This window comes from Neofelis nebulosa, chromosome 1 (genome assembly GCF_028018385.1).
Source record: "Neofelis nebulosa isolate mNeoNeb1 chromosome 1, mNeoNeb1.pri, whole genome shotgun sequence".
Lineage (NCBI taxonomy): Eukaryota > Metazoa > Chordata > Mammalia > Carnivora > Felidae > Neofelis > Neofelis nebulosa.
In genome coordinates, this window is record NC_080782.1 from 66,706,189 (window position 1) to 66,727,309 (window position 21,121).

A 21,121-nucleotide genomic window follows, 5' to 3' on the forward strand; every position below is an offset into this window, starting at 1 on the left:
TAGAAGTTGTGGATTAGTCATTTTAATCCTTGCTTTGGGCCTTAGCCTCTCACCAACCTCCAGCATCCTGCTATCTTACCTGTTATAATTTTGGTTAGGAATTTAGTGTGTATGTTATCATGTTAACAGTATACACAGCTTAGCCATGTAATGTCCTGTGCTTACTTTGCCCTCACAACCTTTTGATTTTTCTGCAGTTATGTGTGTGTGTGTGTGTGTGTGTGTGTGTGTGTGTGTGTGTGTTGGTGACGGAGAGGGTTCTTAGTCTTTTATATATTTATTATGAATTCATAGTAAAACTCTCCTAGTTTTAATTTTTTCCACGTGATCTGATACATTGGTTGTCATTTTCATCATCTTTTGGAAACCTCACCTAGAGCCTTAGGCTGTTGACCCTTGAACAACAGAGATTTGAAATGTTTGGGTCCTTATGTAATCTTTTACACACAGATGTTTTTCAGTAAATATACTATAGTACTGTAAATTTATTTTGTCTTCCTTATGGATTTTCTCTCTCTTTTAATGTTTATTTATTTTGAAGGAGAGAGTGGGGGAGGGGCAGAGACAGAGGGGGAGAGAGAGAATCCTAAGCAGGCTCAGCACTGTCAGCACAGAGTTTAATGTGGGGCTCCATCCCATGAACTGTGAGATCATGACCTGAGCCCAAACCAAGAGTCGATGCTTAACTGACTGAGCCACTCAGGTGCCCGATGATCTCTACTTTTTCTTTTTTTTAAATGTTTATTCATTTTTGAGAGAGAGAGCGAGCATGAGTGGGGGAGGAGCAGAGAGAGAGAGACAGACAGACAGAATCCCAGCTGTCACCACAGAGCCCGACATGGGGCTTGAACTCACAGACCACGAGATCATGATCTGAGCCGAAGTCAGACTGACTGAGCCACTCAGGGGCCCCTGATCTCTGCTTTTTTAAAAAGTGAATGTTTATGGTATTGCAATTCTCATGTTCTTTTACCATAATCTGTTTGTATATCTCTTAACCCACCAGGCCCTGAGTTTTCTTTTTTTGTCCTCTTTACAGTTCTGGCACATTATAACGTGTTGTTTGAATTTACTTGTTTATATGCGAGAATTATTTACTTCTCAGTTGACTTTCTGAACTCACATATAGGTACATATATGTCTTACCAATTTTTAAAAATATTTTTTAATGTTTATTTATTTTTGAAAGAGAGAGAGAGAGAGACACACAGAGCATTGAGCAGGGGAGGGGCAGAGAGAGAGGGATACACAGAATCCGAAGCAGGCTCCAGGCTCTGAGCTGTCAGCACAGAGCCCATTGCAGGTCTCCAACTCATTAACTGCGAGGTTGTGACCTGAGCCAAAGTCAGATGCTTAACCGACTGAGCCACCCAGGCACCCAGTATCTTACCAGTTTTTATTTTATTTTTTAATTTTATGTTATTTTATGTTATTTTTTTAAAATGTTTATTTATTTTTGAGAGACAGCGTGCGAGTGAGCACGAGTAGGGTAAGGGCAGAGAGAGAGACAGAATCCAAAGCAGGCTCCAGGCTCTAGGCTCTGAGCTACCAGCAGAGCCCCAAGCAGGGCTTGAACTCACAGACAACGAGATCTTAACCTGAGCCAAAGTCGGACGTTCAACTGACTAAGCCACCCAGGTGCCCCTCTTACCAGGTTTTAAAAAATGTTGTTTTAGAGAGAGAGAGAGAGAGAGAGAGAGAGAGAGAGAGAGAGAGAGAGAGAGAACGAGAACAAGTTGGGGAGGGGCAGAGAGAGGGAAACAATCTGAAGCAGGCCCCAGGCTCTGAGCTGTCAGCACAGAGCCCGATGTGGGGCTCAAACCCATGAACTCATGAATGTGGGGCTGAGCTTAACCAGCTGAGCCACCCAGACACCCCTATATCTTACCAATTTTAATCCCCCTTTATAGGTGGTTTCTATTCAAAGGATTTAATTTAGCAGGTAGAGACTATAAGGAGTTTAACCTTTTTCATAGAATTGTTTTTGAAATGGACTAAAAAACAAAATTTGACCATGTAATTTTTTTATTAAGCTATATTTTTATAGAAACGCAGGCATTGCAACTAAAGTTTATGAGAGCTCATAGATACTCTTCATTCTTTGGTTATGTAGCTTTGAAATTAGCATTTATAAAAAAGTTGCCATTGAAATTTACTTGACATTTTGGCTCTTCCAGTTACTATGGAGACCTTAGTTTTGTTCTAAAGTTCAGTTTATAAATTTCCTCTCCCTTTCTTTCTTCTTTCCTTTTTCCTTTTCTTCTCTTTTTGTTTTTCCTTTCTTCTTCTCGCTCCTTCTCCCTCTGTTTGTTCTTTCCTTTCCTTTCCTTTCCTTTCCTTTCCTTTCCTTTCCTTTCCTTTCCTTTCCTTTCCTTTCCTTTCCTTTCCTTTCCTTTCCTTCCTTCCTTCCTTCCTTCCTTCCTTCCTTCCTTCCTTCCTTCCTTCTCTGTTCTGAAGGAAGTAGGCTTTTCCTTATTTTTTATTGAAAGAGATGTTTGTATTTTTTGTGTTTTAAAAAATGGTTAAGGGAATTAGTTGTGAGTTCCTGTATAAATGAATTTGTATATTAGATGATTTCCTTTTCTAAAAAGAGACAAATCATTATACCTTGTATAGTCCTGGTATATTTCTTTTGTGAGATTTTTTACTGCTATGAAAAATGCCAAAATGCTAAGTATGGATGGAAGATACATATACTAGGTAAATTTGCTTATAATCTTTTCTGAACAAGATCTGTATTTTTGTTGTTGTTGTTAATTGTACGCTTAGAATTTTGGACAACTAAGAAACTAGAATAAACTAGAAACTAGAATAACTGGATATATTTTTATTTTTATTGCTCTTGGGCTTTTTTTTTCTTTTTAATTTCAGTATTTTGAAGTATCAAGTTCTGCTTTCTTTGTAAAGCCAGTGTTTCACTCTGAATTTGCCTTCTCTGAAGTTATTTACTTACTGTGTCTATAAAATGGGGATTGTACTACTTATTTCTTAGAGTTGGTTGTTGTGAGGACTAAGACTCTATGCAAAGTACCTAGTGTAAATGAGTGCCTGGTCAAGAGTACCCATTCCATAAATGTTAGCATATCATATGTGGCATAGTGTTGAAGAATTTTTTTTCCCCCTCCATTATATTTTAGCAAAGTGTTTTAAAGTTTGTTTGGTGGTTAGTTCTTACTAATTATTTTATTTCTGGTGCTGAGTCTTATTAAATGCCCTTTGTATTTTCTGGTAACAAGGGTATAAGACTTTTATAGATTGTTGGTAGTGGGAACTTGGTTCCTATATTAATTTGTTCTATGATTAACAACTAATCGATCTCTCACAGGTTTGGAATATATAGTATATCAGCTGACCAAACTATTGAAGTTCTTTCAGAAACTCTTGGGCATTTTCTTGTCACATGAATTGAAATATTTAAAATTTTCCTTCTTTCTGACCTATCTTAGAGTTGATTGTTGTATAGGTTTTCTAACACTTTTTCTTCTTCTTTTTTTAAAATAGAGATTTCTTTGGCAATAATTGCATGGCGCTTCTCTTGATGATGAACAGTCATCCTTTTAAAGTAATGACACTGGTTCTTATCTTTATCTAGTTTCAAACCGGAGGCCCTATCGACAGTACTACGTGGAGGCTTTTGGGGACCCTTCAGAGAGAGCCTGGGTGGCTGGAAAAGCAATCGTCATGTTTGAAGGCAGACATCAATTTGAAGAGCTACCTGTTCTTAGGAGAAGAGGAAAGCAGAAAGAAAAAGGATATAGGCATAAGGTAAAAAAAAAAAAAGCCTCTCAAACTGTCTTTTTTGTGGTGGGCAGGGAGAAGGCAAGGAAGAAGTATTATATTTTGAAATATAAGTTCTTTCCTTTGGTAATCGGATATTTGTGAGAAAATAGCTGAAAGCAGTAATTTTTGCAGGCATGAAATAGGGCTAGCCTTCCAAATATTTATACTTGATTTTTTTGAGAAAGGATTTCAGATAACTGTTACCATGTCACTTAGATGTGACAGTATAAAATAACATGACCAGTCTTCTTTGGTCCTATCTTTTGTAAGAAGAACATGGTCATTGAGATGAAATACTCTACTTCTCACTCTCTGGATTAATTATTTCTCTTTAAAATGAGAAATGTAAAGCTGCAAACATTTTTCTTTGTTGTCTTGGGTTTATTTGTTTTTGTTTAGTCACCTGGTACTCCTCAATCCCTATCACCTATTTCATCCATCCCCCAGCTCACCTCCCTTTTGGTAACCATCAGTTTGTTCTCTATAGTTTAAAGAGTCTGTTTCTTTTTGTCTCTCTCTTTTTACCCCTTTGCTCTTTTGTTTCTTAAATTCCACATGAGTGAAATCTTAGGGGATTTGTCTCTCTGACTTATTTCACTTAGCGTTACACTCTAGCTCCATCCATGGTGTTGCATATGCTGTTTTTTGTTTTTTGTATGTGGTTGTTGACACTTAAGGTTGCATTTTCATAATCAATTTTTTTTTTTGTTTTTTTTTTTTTAAATTTTTTAATGTTTGTTTATTTTCGAGAGAGGGAGAGTGCAAGCAGGGGAGGAGCATAGAGAGAGGGAGACAGAGGAACTGAAGCGGGCACTGTGCTGACAGTAGAGAGCCCACTGTGGGGCTCGAACCCACAAGCCATGAGATCATGACCTTAGCCAAAGTCTGATGCTTAACCGACTTGAGCTACCCAGGGTCCCCCCTCACCCCCCCCCCCCCACTCCCCAGTAATATTTTAATAAAGAGCATTGTCTTTTTCCATTTGCTTGATTTGTGTTAACATTGGCTGAATAAAATTTGGTTTATTTCTTTTACTATTCCTTTATTGTCAGTCCTAGAAGGTGAAATAGTTCACTAGGGCTTTCAGGTTTTGGAAAGTTGATTAATTCTTATCACAGTCATGAGAATTAATGAATGTGTACTTGAGTGTAAAATAAACTAGATGGTCAGCTCATTGCTTTATAAGAGGAGGCTACCTATCGAGTGACTTGAATTTTTACATGCTCAGTGAAACACCCCTTTTACAAGTATTAAAGTATAGTTAGCTGATAACTGGAACCTTGCCTAATGTCTCTTGTATAAAGCCAAGGAGGTAAGTAAATGTTTGAAAAAATAGGTGTATTGCATGGAGCATCAGTGTCTCCATGTTGTGAGGAATCAAGAAAGGAACATCTGTAATACCCAAGGTTTTTGTTGTCTCTGGGCTACATGATTAAGCCTAGGAGACTGCTTGGTTATAATTCAGATTTTATGTAACATGTGTAGAACAATCAGATACATCACCAGAAATAAAAGGGCTTAGTGATAACCAGAAGTTCAAATTTAGGGTTCCTAGGGTGGATCTGACCTCATTTCACCTTTCTTCATTTTTCCATGTTCATCTTCTTTAGCCTTTTTCTTTTTCTTTTATACAACTGAGCAAGTGCTTGACCTTCATAAGTCAGGAAGAAAATAAATCCTTATTTTAAAGTGTGGAGGGGTAGGTAGGAAGAGTCTGATTATTCCTTGATTTAGTAATGTCATGTGCATGAGTAATGCAATCCTGGTTAATGATCCACTATTTTATTCTTTATTTTATGGGAGAGTGGAGGGTGTATAGGATTAATCTTTCCTCTAACGATAGATCTTAATAGTAGAAGTAGTTTTGAGGAGTCCCCCCATTTGTTAGGCTTTGGGTGAGCAATGGGTGCTAACCACCTGGCTAGTACCATAAAAGTGTCTTGATTCACCTGGGTGGCTCAGTCGGTTAAGCATCCGACTCTTGATTTGGGGTCAGGTATGATCCCACTGTTTGTGGGTTTGAGTCCTGCATTGGGCTCTGCACTGGCAGCGCAGACCCTGCTTGTGATTCTCTCTCTCTCCCTCTCTTTGCCCTTCCCCTGCTTGCTTTCTCTCTCGAAATACATAAATGAATATTAAAATTTTTTTTTTTCAAAAAGTGACTTGAAGAAATTATAAGGCTTGAAAAAGCTTATTTGAGAGGTCTTCACTGATAATCTCCCTGTTCCCTTTCGCATTTTTTTTGATAAGTTATAATCTTTTTCTCCTTTAAATTTAAGGTTCCTCAGAAAATTTTGAGTAAATGGGAAGCCAGTGTTGGTCTTGCTGAACAGTATGATGTTCCCAAAGGGTCGAAGAACCGAAGATGTGTCACCAGTTCAATCAAGTTGGACAGTGAGGAGGACATGCCATTTGAGGACTGTACAAATGATCCTGAATCAGAACATGACCTGTTACTTAATGGCTGCTTGAAATCTCTGGCTTTTGACTCAGAACATTCTGCAGATGAGAAGGAAAAGCCTTGTGCTAAGTCTCGAGCCAGAAAGAGTTCTGATAATCCAAAAAGGACTAGTATGAAAAAGGGCCACATACAATTTGAAGCACATAAGGAAGAACGAAGGGGAAAGATTCCAGAGAACCTTGGCCTAAACTTTATTTCTGGGGATGTATCTGATAAGCAGGCCTCTAATGAACTTTCCAGGATAGCAAACAGCCTCACAGGGTCCAGCACTGCCCCAGGAAATTTCCTGTTTTCTTCTTGTGCAAAAAACACTGCAAAGAAAGAATTTGAGACTTCAAATTGTGACTCTTTACTGGGCTTGTCTGAGGGTGCCTTGATCTCTAAACATTCTGGGGAAAAGAAAAAACTCCAAAGAGGTTTGGTGTGTAGTTCGAAAGTACAGCTCTGTTATATTGGAGCAGGTGATGAAGAAAAGCGCAGTGATTCCATTAGTATCTGTACCACTTCTGATGATGGAAGCAGTGATCTGGATCCCATAGATCATAGTTCAGAATCTGATAACAGTGTCCTTGAAATTACAGATGCTTTTGATAGAACAGAGAACATTTTATCTGTGCAGAAAAATGAAAAGGTAAAGTATACTAGGTATCCTGCCACAAACACTAAGGTAAAAGCAAAGCAGAAGTCCCTCATTACTAATTCACATACAGACCACTTAATGGATTGTACTAAGACAGGAGAGCCTGGAACTGAGACATCTCAGGTTAATCTCTCTGATCTTAAAGTGTCTACTCTTATCCGCAAACCCCAATCAGAGTTTAGAAATGATGGTTTCTCTCCAAAATTCAACACACCATCAAGCATTTCCAGTGAGAATTCCCTAATAAAAGGTGGGGCTACAAGTCAAGCTCTGTTACATTCAAAAAGCAAACAGCCCAAGATCCGAAGTATAAAGTGCAAACATAAAGAAAATCCAGTTGTAGTGGAATCTCCAGTTACAAATGAGGACTGCAGTTTGAAATGCTGCTCTTCTGATACTAAAGGCTCTCCTTTGGCCAGCATTTCCAAAAGTGGGAAAGTGGATGGGCTAAAACTACTGAGCAACATGCATGAGAAAACCAGGGATTCAAATGACATAGAAACAGCAGTGGTGAAACACGTTCTGTCAGAGTTGAAGGAACTCTCTTATAGATCCTTAAGTGAAGATGTCAGTGACTCTGGAACATCAAAGCCATCAAAACCATTACTCTTTTCTCCTGCCTCTGGTCAGAATCATATACCCATTGAACCAGACTACAAATTCAGTACATTATTAATGATGTTGAAAGATATGCATGATAGTAAGACCAAGGAGCAACGCTTAATGACTGCTCAAAACTTGGTTTCCTATCGGAGTCCTGGTCTTGGGGACTGTTCTACCAGTAGTCCTGTAGCTGCTTCTAAGGCCTTGGTTTCAGGAAGCTCCACTCACAATTCAGAAAAAAATGGAGATGGCACTCAGAACCCAGTCCGTCCTAGCCCTAGTGGGGGTGACCCTGCACTGTCTGGAGAGTTGTCTGTATCTGTCCCCAGCTTAGTGTCTGACAGAAGAGACCTCCCTGCTTCTGGTAAAAGTCGTTCAAACTGTGTTACTAGGCGCAACTGTGGGCGATCAAAACCTTCATCTAAATTGCGAGATAGTTTTTCATCCCAGATGGGAAAGAACACATTAAACCGTAAAGCCTTAAAGACAGAGCGCAAAAGAAAACTGAACCGACTTCCAGCTGTGACTCTTGAGACTGCACTGCAGGGAGACAGACCAAGTGGGGGTTCAGAGAATGGCTGCTCAAGAGGTGGACTAGAAGACCCTGGTAAAGAAGAACCCCTTCAGTTAATGGGTCATTTAACAAGTGAAGACAGTGCCCATTTTTCCAGTGTTAATTTTGATGACAAAGTCAACCAGTCTAACCCTGATAAAATTCCTGAAAAAGGCCCCTCTTTTGAAAACAGAAAAGGCCCAGAGTTGGATACTGAAGTGAACAGTGAGAATGATGAACCCAATGGTGTAAATCAAGTGGTGCCTAAAAAGCGGTGGCAGCGTTTAAACCAAAGGCGCACTAAACCTCGTAAGCGCACTAACAGATTTAGGGAGAAAGAAAACTCTGAGGGTGCCTTTGGGGTTTTGCTTCCAGCTGACCCTGTAAAGAAGGGGGATGAGTTCCCAGAGCATAGACCCCCTACTTCAACAAACATACTAGAAGATGCCCTGGCAGATCCAAATCATGCTAGCTGCTTAGATTCAGTTGGGCCACGGTTGAATGTTTGTGATAAATCCAGTGCCAGCATTGAGGAAATGGAAAAAGAGCCAGGAATTCCCAGTTTGACTCCCCAGCCTGAGCTCCCTGAACCAGGTAAGGATTCATGAGTATGATAAAGGGCTAGAGGAAGTGGTGGTAATGTTACCCTCCTGAGGGTGGTTTGTTTTGATGAAAGGAGGAAGGGTAGATTGGGAAGAAAGACTTACCATGTGAAGTGAAGGGAGGGCTTTTTGTAGAAGGTCCTGAATTTTTACGACCAGGTTTCCATATACTTTCAGAAATTATGTATTACCAGAGCTCTTTTTTTTTCTTTTTTTTACTTTTGCTTTTAGACTAAAGAAATGTCTTTAAAAAGACATTTCCTGTCTTTTTAAATCTATGAACTTTTGGAGACTCAGTCTGGCATTTTAGGTAATTGAGAGGCTCTGAGCCTAAAATTTAAACATAGTTGTTAGTTTAGAGAAAGTGAATACATTTTATTGAATGATAGGCTTTCTTTACTACAATTTAAGGAAGGTCTACTACATATTATGTAGACAGAAGGGGACATGTGCTTTTAGGAAAAAGAAAGTATTCTGTAGTACTTACTCAAAGGCCTTAAGATGTCTTAACTTCCCTTCTGTAATGAGATTTGAGAACAACAAGAAAACTGAAGTACTAGGGTATCTTAACCTTAGCAGAAGAAAAATGGTCTTTTAAGATATTAATATGCAATATTATACACTATAGTTATTGAAGGTAACACTGACTATCCTTAAACATAAAATTCTCAAAGTTGTTTTATCACAGTAGATTCTGTTTTCTGACAGTTTTATTGAGATATAATTCACATACCTTGAGATATCCCATCATTTTAAAGTTTACTTCAGGGGTTTTTAGTATATTCACAGACTTGTGAAGTTGTCAATACAATCAGTTTTGGAATATTTGTATCACCCAGAAAGAAATACTGTACCCTTTATTAATTTCCTTTCATTTCTCCCCAATCTGTAGATTTGCCTGTTCTGTACATTTCTTTTTTTTTTTTTTTTAACTTTGATGCTGGCTGTTATTTTTTTATTTTTGTTTTTGTAATATAATTTGTCAAGTTAGCTAATATACAGTGTATAAATTGTGCTCTTGGTTTCGGGAGTACATTCCTGTGATTCATCGTTTACGTACAACACCCAGTGCTCATCTCAGCAAGTGCCCTCTTCAATGCCCATCACCCATTTTCCCCTCTCCCCTGTCGCCTCATCAACCCTCAATTTGTTCTCTGTATTTAAGAGTCTCATGGGTTTGCCTCCCTCTCTGTTTGAAACTATTTTTCCCCCTTCCCTTCGGTCTTCTGTTAAGTTTCTTAAGTTCCACATATGAGTGAAAACATATACCTGTCTTTCTCTGACTGATTTTATTTTACGTAATACTCTCCAGTTCCATCCATGTTGTTGCAAATGGCAGGATTTCATTCTTTCTCATTGTCAAATAGTATTCCATTGTATGTATAAACCATATCTTCTTTATCCATTCATCAGTTGATGGACATTTGGGCTCTTTCCATGATTTGGCTATTGTTGAAAGTGCTGGTATAAAATCGGGGTACGAGTGTCCCTATGAGTCAGCACTCCTGTGTCCTTTGGATAAATTCCTAGTAGTGCTATTGCTGGGTCGTAGGGTAGTTCTATTTTTAATTTTTGAGGAAACTCCACACTGTTTTCCAGAGCAGCTGCACCAGTTTGCATTCCCACCAACAGTGCAAGAGGGTTCCCCTTTCTCTACATCCTCGCTAACATCTGTTGTTTCCTGAGTTGTTCATTTTAGCCACTCTACCAGTGTGAGGTGGTATCTCAGTGTGGTTTTGATTTGTATTTCTCTGATGGTGAGCGATGTTGAACTTCTTTTCATGTGTCTGTTAGCCATCTGGATGTCTTCTTTGGAAAAGTGTCTGTTCGTGTCTTCAGCCCATTTCTTCACTGAATTATGTTTTTCAGGTGCTGAGTTTGATAAGTTCTTTATAGATTTTGGATGCTAACCCTTTATCTGATATGCCATTTGCAAATATCTTCTCCCATTCCGTCAGTTGCCTTTTAGTTTTCTTGATTGTTTCCTTTGCAGAAGCTTTTTATCTTGATAAGGTCCCAGTAATTCATTTTTGCTTTTATTTCCCTTGCCATCAGAGACGTGTTGAGTAGGAAGTTCCTGTGACTGAGGTCAAAGAGGTTGTTGCCTGTTTTCTCCTCTAGGGTTTTGATGGTTTCCTATCTCACATTTAGGTCTTTCATCCATTTTAAGTTTATTTTTGTGTATGCTTTAAGAAAGTGGTCCAGTTTCATTCTTCTGCATGTTGCTGTCCAGTTCTCCCAGCACCATTTGCTAAAGAGACTGTCTTTTTTCCACTGGATACTCTTTCCTGCTTTGTCATTAGTTGGCCATACATTTGTGGGTCCAATTCTGGGTTCTCTATTCTATTCTATTGGTATATGTGTTTGATTTTGTGCCAATACCATACTTTCTTGATGATTACAGCTTTGTAGTAGAGGCTAAAAGTCCAGGATTATGATACCTCCTGCTTTGATTTTCTTTTTCAACATTACTTTGTCTTCTCAGGGTCTTTTGTGGTTCCATATAAATTTTAGGATTGTTTGTTCTAGCTTTGAGAAGAATGCCGGTGCAATTTTGTTTGGGATTGCATTGAATGTGTAGATTGCATTGGGTAGTATTGAGATTTTAACAATATTTGTTCTTCCAATCCATGAACCATGGAATGTTTTTCTATTTCTTTGTGTCTTTCAATTTCTTTCATAAGTTTTCTATAGTTTTCAGCATACAGATTTTTTATCTTTGGTTAGGTTTATTCCTAGGTATTTTATGGATTTGGTGCAATTGTAAATGGGATCAGTTTCTTGATTTCTCTTTCTTTTGCTTGATTGTTGGTGTATAGAAATGCAACCAATTTCTGTACAGTGATTTTTGTATCCTGTGACTTTGCTGAATTCATGTGTCAGTTCTAGCAGCTTTTTGGTGGAGTCTTTTGGGTTTTCCATGTAGAGTATCCTGTCATCTGCAAAAAGTGAAAGTTAGACTTTTTCTTTGCCAATTTGGATGCCCTATTTCATTTTGTTGTCTGATTGCTAAGTCTAGGACTTCCAACACTATGTTAAACAACAGTGGTGAGAGTGGACATCCTGTCGTGTTCCTGACCTCAGGGGCAAAGCTCTCAGTTTCTCCCCGTTGAGGATGAGATTAGCTGTGGGCTTTTCATATATGGCTTTTATGATGTTAAGGTATGTTCCTTCTATCCTGACTTCTTGAAGGTTTTTATTAAGAAAGGATGCTGTATTTTGTCAAATGGCTTTTTCTGCATATATTGACAGGATCATATGGTTCTTATCGTTTCTTCTATTAATGTGATGTATCACATTGATTGACTTGCAAATATTGAAACAGCTCTGCAGCCCAGGAATGAATCCCACTTAATCATGGTGAATAATTCTTTTAATATACTGTTGAATTTGGTCTGCTAATATCTTGTTGAGAATTTTTGCATCCATGTTTATCAGGGATATTGGCCTGCAATTCTCCTTTTTAGTGGGGTCTCTGCTTTGGGAATCAAGGTAATGCTAGCTCCATAGAATGACTCCGGAAGTGTTCCTTCCAGTTCTCTTTTTTGGAACAGCTTGAGAAGGATAGGTATTAACTCTGCTTTAAATGTCTGGTAGAGAGGCGCCTGGGTGGCTTAGTCAGTTAAGCGTCCGACTTTGGCTCAGGTCATGGTCTCGCAGTCCATGAGTTCGAGCCCCGTGTTGGGCTCTGTGCTGACAGCTGAGAGCTTGGAGCCTGTTTCAGATTCTGTGTCTCCCTCTCTCTCTGACCCTCCCCCATTCATGCTCTGTCTCTCTCTGTCTCAAAAATAAATAAACGTTAAAAAATTTAAAAAAAAATAAATGTCTGGTAGAATTCCCCTGGAAAGGCATCTGGCCCAGGACTCTTATTTGTTGGGAGATTCTTGATAACTGATTCAATTTCTTCACTGGTTACTGGTCTGTTCAGAGTTTCTTTTTCTTCCTGTTTGAGTTTTGGTAGTATGTGGGTATCTAGGAAGTTGTCCATTTCTTCCAGGTTGTCCAGTTTGTTGGCATATAATTTTTCATAGTATTTTCTTTTTTTTTTTTTTTTTTTTCCCAACGTTTATTTATTTTTGGGACAGAGAGAGACAGAGCATGAACGGGGGAGGGACAGAGAGAGAGGGAGACACAGAATCGGAAACAGGCTCCAGGCTCTGAGCCATCAGCCCAGAGCCTGACGCGGGGCTCGAACTCATGGACCATGAGATCGTGACCTGGCTGAAGTCGGACGCTTAACCGACTGCGCCACCCAGGCGCCCCATAGTATTTTCTAATGATTGTATGTCTGTGGTGTTGGTTGTGATCTCTCCTCTTTTATTCGTGATTTTATTTATTTGGGTTGTCTTTTTGAATGGTCTGACTAGGAGTTTATCAGTTTTGTTTATTTTTTTTCAAAAAACCAGCTCTTAGATTCATTGATCTGTTCTACTGTTGTGTGTGTGTGTGTGTGTGTGTGTGTGTGTGTGTGTGTGTGTGTGTGTGTGGTTGTTTTGTTTTTTTGATTCTGTATTGTTTATTTCTGCTGTAATCTTTATTATTTCTCTCCTGCTGGCTTTGGGGTTTCTTTGCTGTTCTATTTCCTTTAAGTGTGCGATTAGGTTTTGTATTTGGGATTTTTCTTGTTTCTTGAGATAGTCCTGGATTGCAATGTATTTTCCCCTTAGGACTGCCTTTGCTGCATCCCAAAGTGTTTGGACTGTTGTGTTTTCATTTTCATTTGCTTCCATACATTTTTAAATTTCTTCTTTAATTGCCTGTTTGACCCTTCATTCTTTAGTAGGATGTTCTTTAACCTCCATGCATTTGGAGGCTTTCCAAATTTTTTCTTGTGGTTGATTTCAAGTTTCATGGCATTGTGATCTGAAAATATGCATGGTATGATCTTAATTCTTTTATATTTATTGAGGGCTGCTTTGTGACCCAGTATGTGATGTATCTTGGAGAATGTTCCATGTGCACTGGAGAAGAATGTGTATTCTGATGCTTTAGGAAGAAAATACTAAATATATCTGTCAAGTCCATCTGGCCCAGTGTATCATTTAGGGCCATTGTTTCTTTACTGATTTTCTGTCTAGATGATCTATCCATTGTTGTAAGTGGAGTATTAAAGTCCCCTGCAAGTACCACATTATTACCAATAAGATTGTTTATGTTTGTGATTGTTTTATATATTAGGGTGTTCCTGAATTTTGTGCATAGACATTTATACCTGTGTCTTGGAGAATGTTCCATGTGCACTTGAGAAGAATGTATATTCTGCTGTTTTTGGATGAAAAGTTCTGAATATATCTGTCAAGTTCATCTGATCCAGTTATCATTCAAGGCCATTGTTTCTTCTGTGCATTTCATGTCAATAGAATCATACAATATGTGGTACTTTGGTGTTTGGTTCTTTTGGTTAGAATGTAGTAATGGGTTGTTATTATTGTAAAAAATACATAGATTTAACTTTTGAACAAGTGCCATATATACATTACAGTATTAAGTGTATGCACATTGTTGTACAACAGATCTCTAGAACTTTTTCATTTTCATGTCTGAAGCTATACTCCTTGAACAGCAACTCCCCGTTTTTCCCCTTTTTCCCCCATCCCCTGGCAACCACTGTTCTCTGTTTTTAGGAGTTGGATTACTTTAGATACCTCCTATAAATGGAATCATGTAGTATTTGTCTTTTTGAGATTGGATTATTTCACTTAGCATAATGTCCTCAAGATTCATTCATAATCTAGCACATGACGTGATTCCCATCTTTATTGAGGCTGAATAATAGTTCATTGTATGTACATGTATTTTTTTTAATCTATTCATCTATCAGTGGACATTTGAGATTGGACATTTAAGTTCTTCCATAACTTGACTGTCATGAATAAGGCTGCATTGAACATGGATGTGCAAATACATATCTCTTTGAGATCACATTTTCAATTCTTTTAAATACATGCCAGAATTGGAACGGATCATAGAATTCTATTTTTAATATTTTAAGGAAACTATACTGTTTTCCATAGTGGCTGTACCATATTATAATCCTACCAACAGTGCACAGTGCACTAGTGTCCCAATTTCCTCACATCCTTAGTACTTGTTATTTTTTAATGGTGGCCATCCTAACAGGGGTAAGTTGATGTCTCGTAGTTTTGATTTGCATCTCCTTGATGATTAGTGATACTGAGCATCTTTTCATATGCTTATTGGCTATTTGTATATCTTTGAAGAAATGTCTCTCCAAGTCCATTGCCCATTTTTGAGTTGGGTTGTTCTTTTGTTAACTGATTTGTTTAATCTGGGTGATCACCCCTTATTTGATATATGGTTTGCAAATATTTTCTTTCATTTTGTAGGTTGTATTTCCATTGTGTTAGTTGTTTCCTTTGCTGTGCAGAAAATTGTAGAAAAAAGTTTCATGTAGTCAAATTTGTCTGTTTTTGGTTTTGTTGTTTGTGCTTTTGATGTCCTATCAAAGAAAAAATTGCTCATTTCATTTATGAATTGAATCTATTTCCTTTTCTTCTGGAGTTTCATAGTTTCAGATCTTAGATTTAGGTTTTTGATATAATTTTGAGTTAATTTTTGTATGTAGTGCATGATAAAGATCCATCTTTCTTTTTTGCATGTGAATATCCACTTTTCCCAGCACCATTTATTTATGTATTTATTTAAAAAAGTTTTTTTTAACGTTTATGTACTTTTGAGACAGAGAGAGACAGAGCATGAATGGGGGAGGGTCAGAGAGAGAGAGGGAGACACAGAATCTGAAACAGGTTCCAGGCTCTGAGCTGTCAGCACAGAGCCCGACGCGGGGCTCGAACTCACGAACCGTGAGATCATGACCTGAGCCGCAGTCGGACGCTTAACTGACTGAGCCACCCAGGCGCCCCTCCCAGCACCATTTATTGATGAGACTATCCTTTCCTTGTTGTGTAGTCTTAATATACTGGCCAAAAAGAATTTGACTTTACACCTAAGGGTTTATTTCTGTGCTCTCCTTTCTGTTCCAGGCATCTATATGTCTGTCTTTATGGGAATATCGTATTGTAATGTAGCTTTGTAATATATTTAGAAAACAGGATGTGTTTGTTCTTTTCCAAAATTGTTGGCTATTATGGGGTCCTTTAAGGTTCCTTGTGCATTTTCGGATTTTATTTTCTATTTTTGCAAAAAATGCCTTTGGGGTTTTGGTAGCAATTGCAGTTAGTCTGAAGATCACTCTTGGCTAGTATGAACATTTTGACAATATTAAATCTCCCAGTTCATGAATGTGGGAATCTTTCCATTTGTCTTTAATTTCAGCAGTGTTTGTATTGATCTGTGCATACGTTTTTCATGTCCTTGGTTATATTTATTCATAAATATTTTATTCTATTTCATGCTATTGTAAATGGGATTGATTTCTTAATTTGCTTTTTGAATTGTTCATTATTAGTGTATAGAAATGCAACTGATTTTAAAAGTTGATTTTTGTATACTGCACCTTTATGCAATTGTTTATTCTTAACCGGTAATTTTTTTATTTTTTGGTGGAATCTTTAGTATTTTCTTCATGTAAGATCATGTCACCTGTGAACAGAGACCATTTTACTGTTTTCTTACCAATTTGGATGTTTTTTATTTCTAATTTTTGCCTAGTTGCTCTTGTTTGGACTTCAGTATTGTGTTAAGTAGAAGTGGCAAGAGTGGTCATCCTAGCCTTGTTCCTGATCTTAGAGAAAAAGCTTTCAGTTTCTATGATAGAATATCATGTTATGGTATTTTCATATATGAAATATATGCTATTTTTTCTCTCTCTCTCTCACACACACACAGCCCCCACACGGATTTACACATGTGACTACCTAGTTTGTTGAATGTTTTTCTAAGGAACAAGTATTGGGAGGAGTGTCCGACTCGCTCAAGGTCATGAGTTCAAGCCCCATGTTCAGCCTAGAGCTTACTTTAAAAAAAAAAAAAAAAAAAAAAGAGGGGCGCCTGGGTGGCGCAGTCGGTTAAGCGGCCGACTTCAGCCAGGTCACGATCTTGCGGTCCGTGAGTTCGAGCCCCGCGTCGGGCTCTGTGCTGACAGCTCGGAGCCTGGAGCCTGTTTCCAATTCTGTGTCTCCCTCTCTCTCTGCCCCTCTCCCGTTCATGCTCTGTCTCTCTCTGTCCCAAAAATAAATAAAAAAACGTTGGAAAAAAAAAAAAAATTAAAAAAAAAAATAAAAAAAAAAAATAAAAAAAAAAAAAGAAGAAAAGGTGTTAGATTTTGTCAAGCCCTTTCTGCATCAGTTGAGATGGTCATGTGATTTTCATTTTGTTAATGTCTTTATTACTTTTTTTTAAAATATGTTGAACCATCCTTCTATCCCAGGGGTGAATCCCACTTGGTCATGGTGTGTAATCCTTTCAGTGTGCTCTGTTGAATTCAGTTTGCTAATGTTTGTGAGAATTTTTGCAGCAATGTTCATAAGGAATATTGGTTAAATTTTTCTTTTTTTAATTTTTAAGTATATTTATCTGGCTTTGGCATTAGAGTAATGCTTACTTCATAAAATGAATTTAGAAATATTCTCTCCTCAGTGTTTTGGAAGAGTTTGAGAAATTTTGGCATTAATTCTTTTTTATTTTTATTTTTATTTTTATTTTTACTTTTAGTTAATTGAAGAGAGAGCAAGGGACAGGCAGAGAGAAGGGGAGTGGACGGAGGATCCAAAGTGGCCACTGTGCTGATAGCAGAGAGCCCAGTGCAGGGCTCCAACCCATGAACTGCAATATCATGACCTGACCCAAAGTTGGATGCTTAACTGATCCACTCAGGCACCCTGGCGTTCTTTTTTTTTTTTTTTTTTTTTTTTTTAAACGTTTATGTTTTGAGAGGGAGAGACAGAGCACGAATGGGGGAGGAGCAGAAAGAGAGGGAGACAAAGAATCTGATGTAGGCTCCAGACTCTGAGCTGTCAGCACAGAGACTGACTGGGGCTAGAACTTAAGAACTGCAAGAACCTGACCTGAGCCAAAGTCAGACACTCAACCCACTGAGCCACCCAGGCGTGCCCTCCCTCAATGTAGTTTTTAAATTATAGTTATTTTTTATGGTCATTTGTCTTTTATTTATTTTTAAGTGTTTATTTTTGAGAGAGAGCATGAGCTGGGAATGAGCAGAGAGAGAGGGGATCTGAAGCAGCCACTGTGCTGATAGCAGAGAGTCCAATGTGGGGCTTGAACTCATAAACCGTTAGATCATGATCTGAGCTGGAGTCAGATTCTTACCCAACTGAGCCACCCAGACTCCCTGATATATATATATCTATATCAATCTATATCTATATCTATATCTATATCTATATCTATATCTATATATCTATATCTATATCTATAGATATATATTGATATATATATCAATGTATATGTATGTATGTATGTTTTGTTTTTACCATGTCAGTACCACGAAGTCTTAACTTGCCCTATTTTTGTAGTAATTATTGTAGTTTTGAAATTGGAAAGTGTGTCTTCCAACTTTGTCAATTTTCAGGATTGTTTGACTTTTCTGGATATTGTGCATTTCCATTGTAATTCTCAGACCAGCATGTTAATTTCTGCAAAAAAGCCAGCTGGGATTTTGATAAGAATTCTGCTGGATTTGTAGATTAGTTTCGGCAGTGTTGCCATTGTTAAGTTTTCTAAACTATGAACCACAGGACGGTTTTCTATGTCTAATTCTTGTGGTTCTTTTGTTTAATTTATTCTTAAATATTTTATTGTTTTTTTAATTTTATTTTTTTGATGCTATTACAAATGAGATATGAAAATGATCATTCTTGGGTTGTTCATTGCAAGTGTACAGAAATACACTTGATTTTTGTATATTGATTTTGCATGTTGCAACCTTGCTGAACTCATTTTTTAGTTCTAATTTATTTTATTTTGAATTCCTTAGGATTTTCTATGCACATGATCATGTCATCAGCTAATACACTTTTACTTCATCCTTTCTCATCTGGTTATTTATTTATTTATTTATTTTCCTTTTGACTAATTGCCCTAGCTAGAGCCTCCAGTGCAGTGTTAAGCATAAGTCGAGTGAACAGGCACTCTTGTCTAGTTCCTGATCTTAGGGCAAAGATACCCAATTTTTCACTATTAACTATGATGTTAGCTATGACTTTGATAGATGACCTTTCAAGTTGAGAAAGTTGCCTTTTATTCCTGGTTTGTTAGGTGGTTTTTCTGTGTCTGTTAGGATGATCATTCCTTTTTATGCCCTTTATTCTGTTAAACATGATATACTAATTGCTTGACTTTTTTTTTAATAATTTATTTTTCATAATTTACATCAATTGCTTGATTTTCTTATGGGAGCTACAAATCCACAGGAGCACCAGTCACAGCTTCTCAAGGATTCATTTTCCCTCCTGCTCCCCTTCTACTTCTTGCCAAGGTACCTTTCCTTGAGGTCTCCTGGAGGCTGGGACATGGTGTTCTTTTGCTTTACTGTAACTCTGAGGATAGAGTTATTTGGGGCCCTAGTTTATTCTCTCTCAAACTTCTGCCTCGTATGCTTTAGCTGGATCTCAAAGTCTTCAGGATCTAATCCATTTCATTGCTTTATTTCTCTAGTTATTACTTGTAATTTTTGGTTTGTAGTTCATTACAATCTTGTCAGTGCTTTGCTGCTTTTAAAGTAGTTTTAAAAACATTTTGTAGCATTTTTATTTGTTTTCAACAGGAGGTTGGGCTCAGTAACTTTATTATTATGAAGGAATGTGTGGACTTTTGCCTTTTTTCCCCCCTTCCTTTATCTATTTTGCCTCTGAGGTTTCCGAACTAGGAAAGTAGGTGTATGACAAGGGTTAATAATGTGTAGTAAGGAGTGATGTTGCTCTTAGTACGTACTGTAATGTAGTTCTTTAGGAAAAGAACTGTAATTCAGTCTTTTTTTTTAAGTTTATTTATTTTGAGAAAGAGAGCACGAGGTACAATTTATACACCATAAGGTTCATATGTTTTAAGTGCATAAGTAAGTGATTTTTAGTAAATTTATTGAGTTGTGCAACCATCCCCATAAATCAGTTTTAGAACATTTGTTCTACCCAGTGAGAGTCCTCCATCCCATTTATAGCTAGTTCATTTGTACTCCTAGCCCCAGCAACCACTGATTCTACCCCCAAACCCCCATCATTTGCCTCTTCTGGACGTTTCATATTAATGGAATCATACAGTATGTGATCTTTTGTGTTTTGCTCTTTTCATTTAGCATAATGTTTTTGTGGTTATCCATATTGTAGCCTGTATCAATATTTTGTTTGTTTAAAGTTTATTTATTTTTGAGAGAAAGAGCACAAGCAGGGGAGGGGCAGAGAGAAGGAAACACAGAATCTGAAGCAGGCTGCAGGCTCCAAGCTGTCAGCACAGAACCTGATGCAGGGCTTGAATTCATGAACCACGAGACTGTGACTTGAGCCAAATTTGGACGCTTAACCAACTGAGCCACTCAGGCACCCCTCAATATTTTGGTTTTTATTGCTGAATAGTATTCCAGGGTATAGGTACACCACATTTTATTTATCCACATTTTATTTGTCTTTTCTTCAGTTTGTGAAAATTTGGGGTTGATTTAACTTTATGGATATTTCATTATTTTAGCTGGTATATATACACTCTGTAGTCAAAAAAGACATTGCTAGGCTTGTCCTGTATGAGCAGTGTGTCTCCATTCTTTACAACAGGTCCTGGCTCTGTGCTAGGAATTGATATGTAGTTGCCAAGAAACTTAATGATGATCATACTTTGGCTCCTGCTCAGTTTCATATTTGCTCTGTGCCATGTATTGAGATTTGCATGATTTATTCCTCTCTCCATTAGCTTTTGTAATTTTCTGCCTTTTAATATTTACCTTTAGTATCCAGAAGGTCATATTCCTCTTTTACTCTTGATATTCTTTATGTTGGTTTGGCAAGTCACTTCCTTTTGGCCATTTGTAGAATAGTTGGATATGGTGAGTTATTTCTCCAGATGCTTTCAGCTCAACTGTGGTTTTGTGGGATGAGCAATCTAGGTGAGAACATAAGTGGGAGTAGGGGGTTGTGGTGGCAGGTGTAGTTGAGGAGGACAAGAAACAAGCTCAGGAACAGAAGTTCAGGAAGCATCTTAGGTTTTAAGTCATTTAGTTGTGATCAGGCTGTTTTTATTTACAGGGTGTTAACTCTATTGTACATTTAAGGGGAGGGGGGATTGGTAATCCTTTCCTTAAAAGGACAGATAGTAAATATTTTAAGCTTGCAAGCCATACTGTCTTGTCACTCTCAACTCTCTAGCACAAAAGCAGTCATAAGTCATTAGTAAATACATGAGCATGGTTGTATTCCAATAAGACATTATTTATAAAAATAGTCCCATTGGTAGTGTGCCAAACCCTAAACCTTTAAAGGATTGTTTTATATAACTTGGTGAAGAGCAATGCATGCACTTGTGCAGGAACCTCTAATAGGTATGTCAGATACAGT

The 21,121-nt window shown here is 37.7% G+C and overlaps 1 protein-coding gene across 8 annotated transcripts in view; it reads left to right on the plus strand.

Moving 5' to 3' along the window:
- NSD1 (nuclear receptor binding SET domain protein 1) overlaps positions 1-21,121 on the plus strand; it is a 148,887-nt gene that overhangs the window by 70,347 nt on the left and 57,419 nt on the right. For all 8 annotated transcript variants that reach the window (XM_058724337.1, XM_058724370.1, XM_058724348.1 and 5 more), the window contains 2 exons: positions 3,593-3,765; positions 6,060-8,631. In XM_058724337.1, the coding sequence (XP_058580320.1) occupies positions 3,593-3,765; positions 6,060-8,631 (2,745 nt within the window). The remainder of the gene's footprint in view (positions 1-3,592; positions 3,766-6,059; positions 8,632-21,121) is intronic.